Source organism: Chinchilla lanigera, unplaced genomic scaffold (assembly GCF_000276665.1).
Source record: "Chinchilla lanigera isolate Chin_1 unplaced genomic scaffold, ChiLan1.0 scaffold00051, whole genome shotgun sequence".
Classification (NCBI taxonomy): domain Eukaryota; kingdom Metazoa; phylum Chordata; class Mammalia; order Rodentia; family Chinchillidae; genus Chinchilla; species Chinchilla lanigera.
In genome coordinates, this window is record NW_004955452.1 from 13,086,499 (window position 1) to 13,098,563 (window position 12,065).

The 12,065-nt window shown below is 43.2% G+C and overlaps 2 protein-coding genes across 7 annotated transcripts in view; both read right to left on the reverse strand.

Moving 5' to 3' along the window:
* Positions 1–1,477: 1,477 nt before the first annotated feature.
* Positions 1,478–4,969, reverse strand: Zmym6nb (ZMYM6 neighbor). Of its 2 annotated transcripts, none has more exons than XM_005395130.2 (3): positions 4,800–4,969; positions 3,151–3,289; positions 1,478–2,239 (listed from the first exon to the last, which is right to left on the reverse strand). In XM_005395130.2, the coding sequence occupies exons 1-3, from the start codon at positions 4,899–4,901 to the stop codon at positions 2,040–2,042; spliced, it is 441 nt and encodes a 146-aa protein (XP_005395187.2). In that variant the 5' UTR covers positions 4,902–4,969; the 3' UTR covers positions 1,478–2,039. The 2 variants fall into 2 exon arrangements, with proteins under 2 accessions (XP_005395187.2, XP_005395186.2); XM_005395129.2 differs by having other exon boundaries at positions 3,151–3,331; positions 4,800–4,966.
* Positions 4,970–7,146: 2,177 nt separating this feature from the next.
* Positions 7,147–12,065, reverse strand: part of Zmym6 (zinc finger, MYM-type 6) — a 36,789-nt gene continuing 31,870 nt past the window's right edge. For all 5 annotated transcript variants that reach the window (XM_005395131.2, XM_013519678.1, XM_013519679.1 and 2 more), the window contains 2 exons: positions 11,158–11,311; positions 7,147–9,129 (listed from right to left, as the gene is read on the reverse strand). In XM_005395131.2, coding sequence (XP_005395188.1) covers positions 7,298–9,129; positions 11,158–11,311 — 1,986 coding nt within the window. In that variant the 3' untranslated portion in view covers positions 7,147–7,297. The remainder of the gene's footprint in view (positions 9,130–11,157; positions 11,312–12,065) is intronic.

The window sequence follows — 12,065 nt, forward strand, 5'->3', positions numbered from 1 at the left end:
AGTGAGATATGAAGGAAAATCTAGGGTCTTCTAGGACAACTGTCCTCTCTGTCTTTTCATCTTTGGATGTTCTGTGCAAATATCCTGTCTGGAGCTGCTGCAGCTATTTTGCAACTCTAAAAGCAGTAGCCAATGAACTGAAAGCAGCAGAACAGAAAGCCAAAACGTTGGTCCTTAATGTTTTTATTAATCAGCTCAATTAGCAAACTGAAACTGAAACTAAGCTATCTCGGAACTTGTTACGTGAGAGAAAAATCTCCTCATGGTTTTGACTATGCCATGTGCATTTACATACTATTGATCCATTCTTCCTATAGGTAGATTCATTGCATCACTGTGCTTCAGACACTAGGAAAGAGCCAACTACAAGTGTCAACTTGCTTGAGGTTCACTGTCAGGGACACGCCAGGAATCAGCATTTTTCTATATAATGAATATGAAGTGGAATAATACACACAGATGTCTTTTACTTCTAGGGACTCCCCAAAGCTCCTATTCCCACCCTGAAGGATTTATAGGCTGGTGGCTAAAGACTTGCAGAAATGAATGAACTCTTTTCCTTCATTCCTTTCCCCTGTGGGAGGCATACTGCTTCCCCAAAGGACCCCACTAGACCAAGGTAAGATGGTTGGTGACGTGGCAGTAGGTGCCTGTTATGGTTTATGTCTAGATGTCCCCCCCGCCAAGCCTCTGCAGTCATGGGTGGCTGGCTTTTTGGAGGCAGCTGAATCTAATTTGTGATTGATTCACGGTCTAATGCTGGGATTCAAGGTGTGAATCTCTCCCTTCATCTAGTTGTTGCTTTTGCTGTCTTCTGCCACATGAACTCTTGCCCCTCGGCCAAGCCTCCCTACCTCGGAGCTAGTCAGTTATGGACTGAAACCTCCACAAACTGTGAGCTAAATAAACCTTCCCCCCTTTAACTTTGGGTGCTGGGTATTTGGTCTCAGCCTCAAGAGAAAAGTAACTAAGACAGTGCGCTAACCTGTTGCCTGCTTTCCTCTGAGAACTGCTACACATACCCTTCTGATCTCCAAAGGCCTCTGCAATGCCTCCCAGGCCTTGGGCACTACTGTGGCATTCAGCATTCCACAGATCCATGTACCATTCACATCCAAGTAGAAGTCAAGGAGCACTGGACTGAGTGCCACACCTCATCACAGGCTGGTGATTTCAGGTCCTGTAAAATGACTCAATGTCCATCTTTGTTAGTTCAGTAAATTTAAACTATGAGAGATAAAAAATGGGAAGAAATCCCTCATATGGCTCAGAAGGGCATAGGCAGAAGCAGATATTTAAACACTGCCTTCAAGGCGGGTGTGGTGGCATGCACCTGTAATCCCAGCTCTCTGGAGGCTGAGGCAGGACGATCATTGTGAGTTCAAGACCAGCCTGGGCTACAAAGTAAGCTCAAGGCCAGCCTGAACTGCATAGCGAGACCCTGTCACAAAAAAAGACAAAATAAATAAACACTGCCTTCAAATTTTTGAATATGTATTAATAACCTTAAAAATGTGCATGCCTTTTGAACCAGCATCTTCATTTCTAGGGAATGCAAATATGGTAAGTATGCAAAGTGATTTGTTGTGAGGTTTACAATTACAGAAAATTGACAACCCAAATGTCCTTTATAGGAGACAAATACAATATATATAATGGAACACTATATAGCCATTAACATTAATGAGGTAAAACACAGTGGCTTAAAAAGTAGATAATAAAGTAGAATATACTGTCTCATTTTCATTTAAAAATATGTATCTGTACAAAAGCATAGGAAAGGTTAAGAGTAACACCAAGGCATGAAAAGTGATTATTTTGGGACACTTGAATTTTGGATGGTTCAGATTTTTTTTACTTATTTTCTATTTTCACATGATATGAGGGTAATAATGTGTAATATGTACCCCAAAACAGAGCAGCATAGTTACAGACAGAAATCAGGGCCAGGTAGACCAGATGGTTCTTTCAACACTGGCCAACCAGGCACAAATTGGAATAAGGTGGTAGGCTCTGTATGTTCCAGCATATTCCTGCTGTTACAGCCGGCACGAAGAGACTCTCTGCTCCCAGGGTTTCTTCAACATACTTGGAGTCTTCTTCCTACGATATCTGTCCACCTTTTTAGTTTGGCCTAAGGCCTGGCAAATATCCAGCAGCCTCAGAAGCCCCAGGCAGATGATGGCTGGAATGCAGGTGCTCAGGGACTCTTTCAGAGATGCCAAAGTGAAGATAGCTCCTGGAATGGAAAGTGAGGCCCCTGAGTCTCCCCAGGATCACCGAGGAGATCCAGAGACTCCGGAGTTCCAGCCTAGGCCGACCCACTCCAGCCCAAGCCTCTGGTTATACACGGAACTACCTACCGCATCCCAAACCAGCTATACTTATCTCTGACCTCACAGAGAAAGCAGGACCAAGAATCAGAAGCCTCTTGAACAAACAGGCCCTATCAGAGGGCAAGAAAGAGAAATGATCCAGCCAAACTGGGGACTAAGGTGGTAGGATGGGGATTTGAGAGAAAATTCTTCCTGTCTTAATTCTACATCTACTAGAGGGAAGGAGGCCCAAGGATTGGTGATGGAAGTGTGGCAAAGATCTGAAAACGAAGAAAGCTCAAGAAATAGAAAGAATGCTTGGGGGCAGGGTGACAGTAGTGTCAATAATGGTGACACTGGGCAGGAGACGTAGAAGAGCCTGAAGATGTCTGGTCACTGAAGTGTCAGCTGTCTTTGCACATTCACAGCTCTTGTGGACAGAGCCTTAGGAGGGGGCCTCTCTAGGGAAGTTCTCTGCCTTCTTGTTCCAGGGGTCCCGCTTGTCTGTTCTCTACCCCCACCTACAAGGCACATAAGTCAAGTTGCAGCTGCTGCTGCAGCCCCTCACTGCAGGAGTGGGCATGTGGAAGAAGGAGTAAGGGCTGTGAGGTTACAATACATCCAAGTGATGAGAGAGAAAGCATATTTGACGGGGGGTCAGTGTTACAGTATGTTAAGTGGCAAAAGCACCTGTCCTAGTCTGAAGAGTGGAATTGGAAGCACAGCAGGAAGCACTCCTGTTCCCAGAAAAGAGGTGACAGCAGCAAGGTGAAACAGCTAAATCTATCACTGTCTCCCAGAAGACCCATTTCCCCAGGCCAGCTGGCCCCCTTACCCATCATGAGCAGGGTCAAGAACAAGTTACTGATCTCTTGTAGCATCGGTGGGCCCACAACCAGCAGCAACCCAGCCAGCAGCTCCAGCCAGCCCACAGTTGTTTGGTAGTTCATGGGATCAGGCTGGTAGCCGAACACCTTCAAGGGAAACACTTCAGCAAACTGCAGGAACAGGGCTTTCTAGGGGTGGCAGGGAATACCTGTCAGCCACACTGGCCAAGGATGCATTGCCCAGAGGCCCCACAGGGGCACTGTACACCTGTCCCCTCAACTCCCCCAGAAAAGCAACTGCTATTCTACATCAGGCCCAGGCCTGAGAGAGGAGAGGATCCCTCATAGGGGTGAGCACTGCCATCAGGGAACAAACCTATGCTCCACTGAGAAGGGCTGGGTGGTGGTATCCAGACTGCCTAACTTCCTCATCCGACCTTTCAATAGATGATAACTCAGAGCCAAATCCCAGTTAGAGGGAATGAGGCCTGGGCCTTCCCATCGAATGCCAAGGCCCTAGGAATATCACAGATCCTTCCTCTGAGCCTGGTTTCTCTTCAGGCTGCTCTGCAGGGAATATGTGAAAACGGGTAGAACTCATTAAACAGATTTTATCTTCAATCTCCAGTGTGGCAGCTTACATCTCACTATGGTGGATACAAAAAGTGGGTGAAGGGGCTCAAAGTGACTTATCTGGCTGTTAAATGACTCATTTTGCCCTGGGTCAAATGACAAACACACTCTGACCCTCAGGGCTACTGCTTGTCACCTTAGATTTACCTCTCCTACTCAACCCTGGAAGAAATGAAGGCTTCTGGCTCTAGCCATGAACTGCTCCCAATAACCCACCACCCTAAGCCAGAGAAGAGGGAACGGCCAGGCCTAGGAAAGGGAGACCTCTGTCGCCTTCCTGTCTCCTGTCCCAGGCCTGGCTACTTCCCCTTCTTAGCTGTCCATAGTGGCACAGCCTGTAATCTGAGCATGGTAAGTGTGAGCCCAGCCTTGGCAACTTAGTGAGGCCCTAAAAATGTGAGTAAATATCGGGAACGGAGCTCAGTGTGTAGGACTTGGATCAGTGTTATACAGTATGTTAAAGTTCAGCTCCCCATAAGAACAACAAGCAAGTCTGGCTTCTTTGAGGGACTGGGGGCATTGGTGGCCAGGGCACGAAACCTTGCCCCAGTTTGGAGCCAAATAGGAAGGAGGCTTCTACTTCTGGCCTCGTGGGGGAAGGACCCTGAATTCTGAGTTAGGAGCGTCTAGTTTGGGTCCTGCTTCCTGACCAGCTGCACAATCTTTAGCAGATTACCCTTCACCCTCGGGGCGGGCTTCCTATCCCGCACAAGGAAGATTACTCAAATCCCGTCTCACAACCTCCAAGCACTCTGAAGCAAACAGGTGGGGAGCACCCGCGGCCACTTTCCCACCGCATATTCCTCCCCCCAGGGAACCCGAGCGGTTCTTTGCAATCTAAATTTGCCTGGGGCCCCGAGGGCTCAGCCAGAAGACAAGTCCCGTCCCCTCCCGCCTTCGGACAATCTCGAGAACTCGAGGAACTCCCTAGGAAGGTCCGGGAGGCAGGCGGCCCGCGGGGACTCGGCGGGGCGGCCAGGCCGAGCACACGCCGCCCCCGTCCCGGCCCCGACGCCCCGCTCACCATCTGCTCGGACTCCGGAGCCGAGAGCTGGCAGAGCTTGGCCGCCCCGGTGAGCGCGAAAAAGCCGCCCAGCAGGACGCGCAGCGTGAGCACGAACGCCATGGCCGCGGCCCGCCGCCGCGCCGAGAACCCGCCCCGCTCCCGGCGCAGTTCCTCCCCCGGGCCGCGCCGCAGCCGCTCGGCCTCGCCCCCGGGAGGGGCGCGGGGCGAAAGCGTGTGGGCGGGGCGCGTCATCGCGCGGATGGGTGCCCTGAGGCCCACCCTCTGCCAACTGGTACCGGCCACGCAGTTAGGGAGGTCTCCGTCTCCCAGGCAATACCGAGAGGAAGCAAGCGCGGGTGTCTGCATGTGGCTCTAAGGGCCCGGCCTCAGTCCCGCCTGGGCCACACTACCTACAGGGTCTGAGCTGTCACCCAACCCCAAGAGGAAGGCAGACCCCCTATCAATTGTCCTGAGCTGGTAACAGGCCATGATTGCTCCTCAGTACGGGCTAGGAAAGCTAGTTGGAAATTATTAAGCTAATCTCTAGCTAAATGAATAACCAGTAATTATAAAAAGGTCCTTTTCCCTCTTGGCCAGAAATATATTTTCCTTCTAATTTCTAGTCTGAAATTGAAATGTGAAAGTTGTTTCAAAATTCAGCTGTGTGTGGTAGCCCACACCTGTAATCCCAGCAGTTGGGAGGCTGAGGCAGGTGGATCATTGTGAGTTTGAGACCAGTCTGGGCTACAAAGTGAGCTCAAGGCCAGCCAAAAAAGACAAAAGAAAATATAATTCAGATACCAGGAGCCACGGGAAAAAAGGCGTTCACCTAACAAGGCCTGGACATCTAAGGCTAGATGAGCGAACTATGGGCTAAATTTGGCCAGCTGTCTTTTTTAATTCTCCCCCTCCCCTCAAGATGTTTACATTTTTTAATGATGAAAATTTTTCAAGCGTCTTTCATGACACACGAAAATTACATGACACTCATATCTTAGTGTTCACAGATTTAAAGTTTTATTCCAACAGCCGCACTCATTTGTGAATGTCTGGCTATTCTGCATTGCAACTGCAGAGTGGCCGCAGAACTAAGGCAGGAGAAAAAAGTTGGCTAGGGACAGCTGGCAGCCAAGGGGAAAAACATTCTTTTGAAGGTGAACAACCCTTACACTAACCTCACCTCACTCCATTGTTTGAAGTAAAAACAGGTCTTAAACCTGTGTCACCATACCCATTCCATTCTTTTTAAGAAAAAAATAGGACGGGCACTGAGTGGGAGTTGACTTTGCCAGAGAAGGAAGGTAACTGAGACCCTCATTTAAATGCTGAGATACCCATTGGGGGGGGGGTCACTACAGGCTGCTAAGCATAAAACAGGGTTGAGTACAAAATCATATGTAGATTCTGTGACTGCTTCATGTTCGTGCATATACAACTGTGATTTTTACACTCCTTGCACATGCTAACATTTTAAAAGTAATCTAGCTAAGTAAGCATGGTGGCACATGCCTATAATCCCAGCACTCTAGGAGGCAGGCTGCAAATTTGAGCCTAACCTGGGCAACACGCTGTCTAAAACATTTTTAAAAGGCTGACAGGAAGTTCAGTTCAAAGGCTTTGGGTTCCATCATGGGGGGAGGGATATAAATAGATAGATAGATAATTTCAATGAACCCCAACCATAGGACTTCTCTGGAATAGCCTCTTTCACTATCCTTTCTTTCTTTGCTGTTCTATAGAGCAGCCCAATACTGCATCCATGTGATTCTAATAAACTTTCCCTTTACTAATTCTCACTGGCTGTGTTTGCCTTTCATCTTTTGAGTCAAAGAACTCATGGTGCTTGTGACAGGATAGCTACAATGCCTAGAATATTTACTACCTAGCCCTTTATGAAAAGAAGTTTTTTTGGTTGGTTTGGTTTTGGTTTTTTGAAACAAGGTATCACTATGCAGTTCAGACTGCCCTTGAACTCTCAGTGAGTGCCAGAATTACAGGTGTGCACCACCATGCCTGGCTTTGTGAAAAAAGTTTGCCAAGCCCTGGTCTAGTGGGTCAGACAAGCCCCAAATAAGGGCCTCAAACTCACATGCTGCTTCCAGTTCCAGTTAGCCAACCTACTTAGATCTCTGTTTTCTACAACCTAGGGCGGGCAGGTGGCTGTCTGGATGAAGACTGCATTTCTTATCCTTCTAAATCCAAACTGTTTCAACATCCAGGTTTTCCATTACATTATCAACTGGGCCTTTTATTAGCTGCAATCTTGGTCACTAATCCAAGTTTGTAAGCCCATGTAAGAACTAAATTCTCTACCTTAGATTGTTAAAAAATAAACATAATTATGTACAAATGTGTAACAATTAAATCTCTTCACAAAAAGGGAGAATTTATTAAAGCACTTATTTAATCACAAATCCACAAACACAAACCCACATTAGGAAATTATACTTTAGGATATTTATACAAACTTTAACACAAAATTATAGGTTTTGATGCTATCAGCAATATGCACATTGCTATTCTTTCTCCTTTACTAGTTTTTCTATCCTTGGAATTAATGATGTGACTGCAAGTCTTAAGGCCGGGCAAGAAACCAAGTAGTTTCTTTGTTTTGACTCTGTCAAAGCTGAAAAGGTAGCATCACATAAATAGACAGTTGAAAAAGGCAGTAAGACTTTCATTGCCTTTTCATGGAGTTCTGGGTAACGTATCTTTGCATTTATCCAAAACTGAGTTATAGACATTGATTTAAATACTGACTGAAATCCTAAATCTGAAGATAACTGTGTTAGTTTCTCTTCTTCAAAGTCAGTGAGATTATTATTTTGGTGATTTATAAAAGGGTTAATTACCCACAGATTTCCTGAACGCAAGTCATCCTCTGGTGGGTAACAGTCATGGAACATTTGAGAAAGTCCTTTCAGGTGCTCAAAAATAATGCTTCTGATGTTTCTCACATTCACATCTGATGAGTTTGCGAATTCGGAAAATGAAGGGAACATGTCATAATCATTCTCTTGTGTGCGCTTCAACCACAGTTTTAACTTTCTCTTAAATACATCAATTTTATTATATAAACTGAAGAAAGTAGTCATGGTTCCTTGGAGACTTGAATTTAATTCATTTATAAGTGAAAATATATCTGCTAAATAGGCCAGCTTTGCAACCCACTCCGGATCATGAAAATACTTAGCCAAATCTGAATGCTTTTGATTTAAAAATATTTCCATTTCATGTCGCAATTCAAATAATCTTGTTAAAATTCTTCCTCTTGATATCCAACGTACTTCAGCATGAAGAGGTAAATTCACATGCTCAGATCCCATCTCTTCACACAAAATTGTTAGCATTCGGGAATTCAACAAATTGCTCTTTACAAAACTTAAAATTTGTGCTGACTGCAAAAGAATTTCATGTAAGCATGGAGACAACTTTTTAGCTGCTAAATGTTCACGATGAATAAAACAATGTGTAAATGCCACTGAATTCAAAGCAACTTCTTGAATTTTTGCCTTTAAGCCAGAACATCTGTTAGTCACACTTGCAGCCCCATCGGTACAGAGGCCAACACAGTATTTCCAGTTCAGAGATTTACTATCAATATATTTATTTATTAGCTCGAATATTTCAAAACCACTGATTTGAGAAGGCATTTCAATGCAAAACAGTAATTCTTCTTTTATATCACTACAATCATAATCAATGAAACGAATATAGCACAAGAGAAGGGTCACAGCTGAGATTTCTGATGACTCATCTATCTGAAGGGCAAACCACTTGGACTCTCTGACCTTTTGAATCAGCTGATCTTCAATGTCTGCAGACAGTTCATCAATCCTGTATCCAATTGTATTATGAGAAAGAGGAATGGTTTTCATTTTGTCTCCAGCACTTGAACCCAAAACCTCTGAACACATTTCTACTAAATATGGTTTAATTAGTTCTTCTGCAATGGAGAATGGCTTCTTGCTGGCAGCGATTTGGAAAGCAATTAAATAAGAAGCTTTCACAAGTGACTTTTCAACTAGTAAACACTTTTTTAAAGAACTGTTTTGACGTTCCATTTCAAGAGATTTCTGTTCAAAAAAATCTACTGGCTTGTCTTCTAATTCTGAGTGTTTTGTCTTCAAATGATGAGAAAGATTTGCCGGCTTCATGTTTTCGCTGGGTAAGATCTCTCCACAAATGACACACTGTGGTCTTGGTAAACTCTCTTTTGATCCAGGACAGATAATAAAACCAACTTTTAAATATTCCGGATCGTAAGTCTGGAAAAAACCTATTCTCTTTTTTTTTGCAGGTGGAGAATCATGGTCTGCATCACTTTTCTCATTAAGCACAGGCAAATCTGAAGGAAATATTTGGATCACTGTTAGGTCTAAGAACAAATATGCAACGTTCTTTATGTTTTTCCCCACACATTTAAAACGTATATTTGGCTACTATTTGTATTTATCAAAAGAACACACTGACTGAAAACAAACCATAATCCTCCATGATGCCAGTAAAAACTGAATTTCTCCTTTGCCCAAAGCTTGGTCACTGACTATAGTAAAACTGGAGGCTATGGAATAGGTATAAGTACTCCCAAGCTCCAAAAGATTTCTGCAATTAGCTCTGAAGTCCAAAGAATACATCAAATTAAGAGTAAATTTTTTTTTCTTTTTTTTTTTTTGTCTTTTTGAGACAGGGTCTTGCTATGCAGTTCAGGCTGGCCTTGAACTCACTTTGTGGCCCAGGCTTTCCGTAAACTTGCACAGAGTCTCCTGCCTCAGTGTCCCAAGTGCTGAGATTACAGGCTGGGGTTACAGGCCCAACTCTCTTTACTTTCAAAGAATTCAGAGAAAACAAAACACAAAACGAACTTTAGAAAAAGTTAACGTTTAGTGAATCCAATTAAAAGATGTACTGATATTTGTTATACTGTACTTTCAACCTGTCTGAATTGTGAAATTTTTCAAAATTAAAGTGGGGGGAAATATGAGGGTAATTATTGACTTTAAAAATGATTGTCAGTGAGTATAAAGCAATGAATCCTCTGTAACACTGATGGCTGAAACATAAACTGATCATAACTTTTCAGGAGGGCAATTTAGCAGCACATTTCAAAAGCCTTAATCTATGATAGCTAGGCATAGTGGCACATGCCTGTAATCCCAGCACTTGGGAGGCTGAGGCAAGAGAATCACTGCAAGTTCAAGGCCCACCTGAACTACATAGTGAGAGTTTGTCTCAAAAAGACCAAAAAAAACACCAAAAACTATGATAACTTTTCAATCAGTAATCCCACTGCTTAGATTTTATCCTAAAGATATAGATAAGTAAACAAGGATCCGTTAATACAATTTAACTTGAAATTACTTACAAATATTAAAAATCTAAGGCCAGGGATATAGCCCAGCGGCACAAGCACTTGCCTGGCAAGCACAAGGTCCTGAGTTTGATTCCCAGCACCAAAAAAAAAGAAAGTATTAAAAATCTAGGGACTGGAGTTGTAGCTTAGTGGCAAAGCACTTGTCTAGTATGTATGAGAGCCTGCGTTTGATCAGGACTGGGGGGGGGGGGCTATTGACAAAAGAACCTAAACATCCAATCTTATAGCATTAATAATATTATATATACTAGAATCTATGTCTATTAAGAATATCAATGTAACTGGGTGTGGTGGCTCATGTCTATAATTCCAGCTACTTGGGAGGCTGAGGCAGGGGGACCACAAATTCAAGGCCATCCTGGACAACCCAGTGGTACAGAGTCCCTAGGTTCTATCCCCAGGACAATAGACACACACACACACACACACACACACACACACACACACACAAATATCCCAATGCATATTTAAATTTCTATTAACATGGACTGTTTTCAATGCAATATACAGTGACAAAGTAGCTTAGGAACTGTACTTTTAGTAACTACTGAATTCAGTGTTTAAAAAAAAACTAAGGTTAAATCAATAATGCTTTTAACCAAATCTTTATCTTAGTAATTAAAAGTTTGTACATTTAGAAAACAATGTACACATGTAAGAAACATTTGTCTACTCTGCACATAATGCTTTGTGTACATATGGATTCAAAGTACATGATCTAGAAATCAGTGAATGTTCTCACATTCAAGAAACTGCCAAATACATTCTTTAAAAAATCAAAGCAGCTGGGCATGGGGGCACACTCCTGTAATCCCAACACTTGGGAGGCTGAGGCAAGAGGATGCCATGAGGTTGAGGGCAACTTTGGCTACATAAGCAAGTTCAAAGCCAGCCCGCACTAAATAGCAAGACCCTGTCTCAAAAAAAAAAAAAAAAAAAAGCCAAGTAGAAAGAAACAAAAACAAGCAGAACTTTTGACAGGGAAAGCACAAAAATACGTACCTGTCTGACACTCCTTATGTTGTGTATGTGGTTTGCAAGAGATGGCCTTGGTCTGTGTGACAGGTCTGCATAATATACCTTTGTTCTTTAAAAGACTGGAAAGCTGAGAAGATTGAGAAGACAGAAGTTTCGTGGCATCTGACCGTGTACTTTCCTGGTTAAAAACAAAATTCAAGAACAAAAGAGAGTTTTTAGTATGTTTTTTTTTTTTTTTTTTTTTTTTTTTGTCTTTTTGAGACAGGGTCTCACTATGCAGTTCAGGTTGACCTTGAGCTCACTTTGTAGCCCAGGCTGGTTTCAAACTCACAATGATCCTCCTACCTCAGCCTCCCAAGTGCTGAGATTACAGGCATGTGCCACCATGCCCAACTAGTATGTTATTATTGGCTATAATTATTATCATATGAAAGATGATGTATTGAGAAATACAATTCTGAAAGAACTGTTCCAAAAAAGGCATGCTTTGGAAAGTACACACTTTAATTCCTAATTCCTATTCAGTATTACTTCCATTTACAGATGTTTAAAAACATTCAGGAGGCTGAGGGTAAAGTTCAGTAATAAGGCCTTTGCCTAGCAAGTGGGAGGCCCTGGGTTTGATCCCTAGCATTGGAAGATAATAACAATAACAATAAAACAACAACTCTATAGTGTGATCCAAATAATGAAAACAATTCTTCCTGATTTGCAAATAGCCACTAAGATAAACTGTATCCAATCTCTATATGCAAAAATACATTCTTTATCAATCAAAAACCTCAACATGAAATAAAGCAGAACTTTAAATCACTGGAGAATTTTCAAATTATTAGAGCACAGAGAATATATTCTTAAACACAAAATAAAAGTAAAGGGGCTGGGGATTTAGCTCAGTGGCAAAAGCGCCTGCCTGGCAAGCGCAAGGTCGT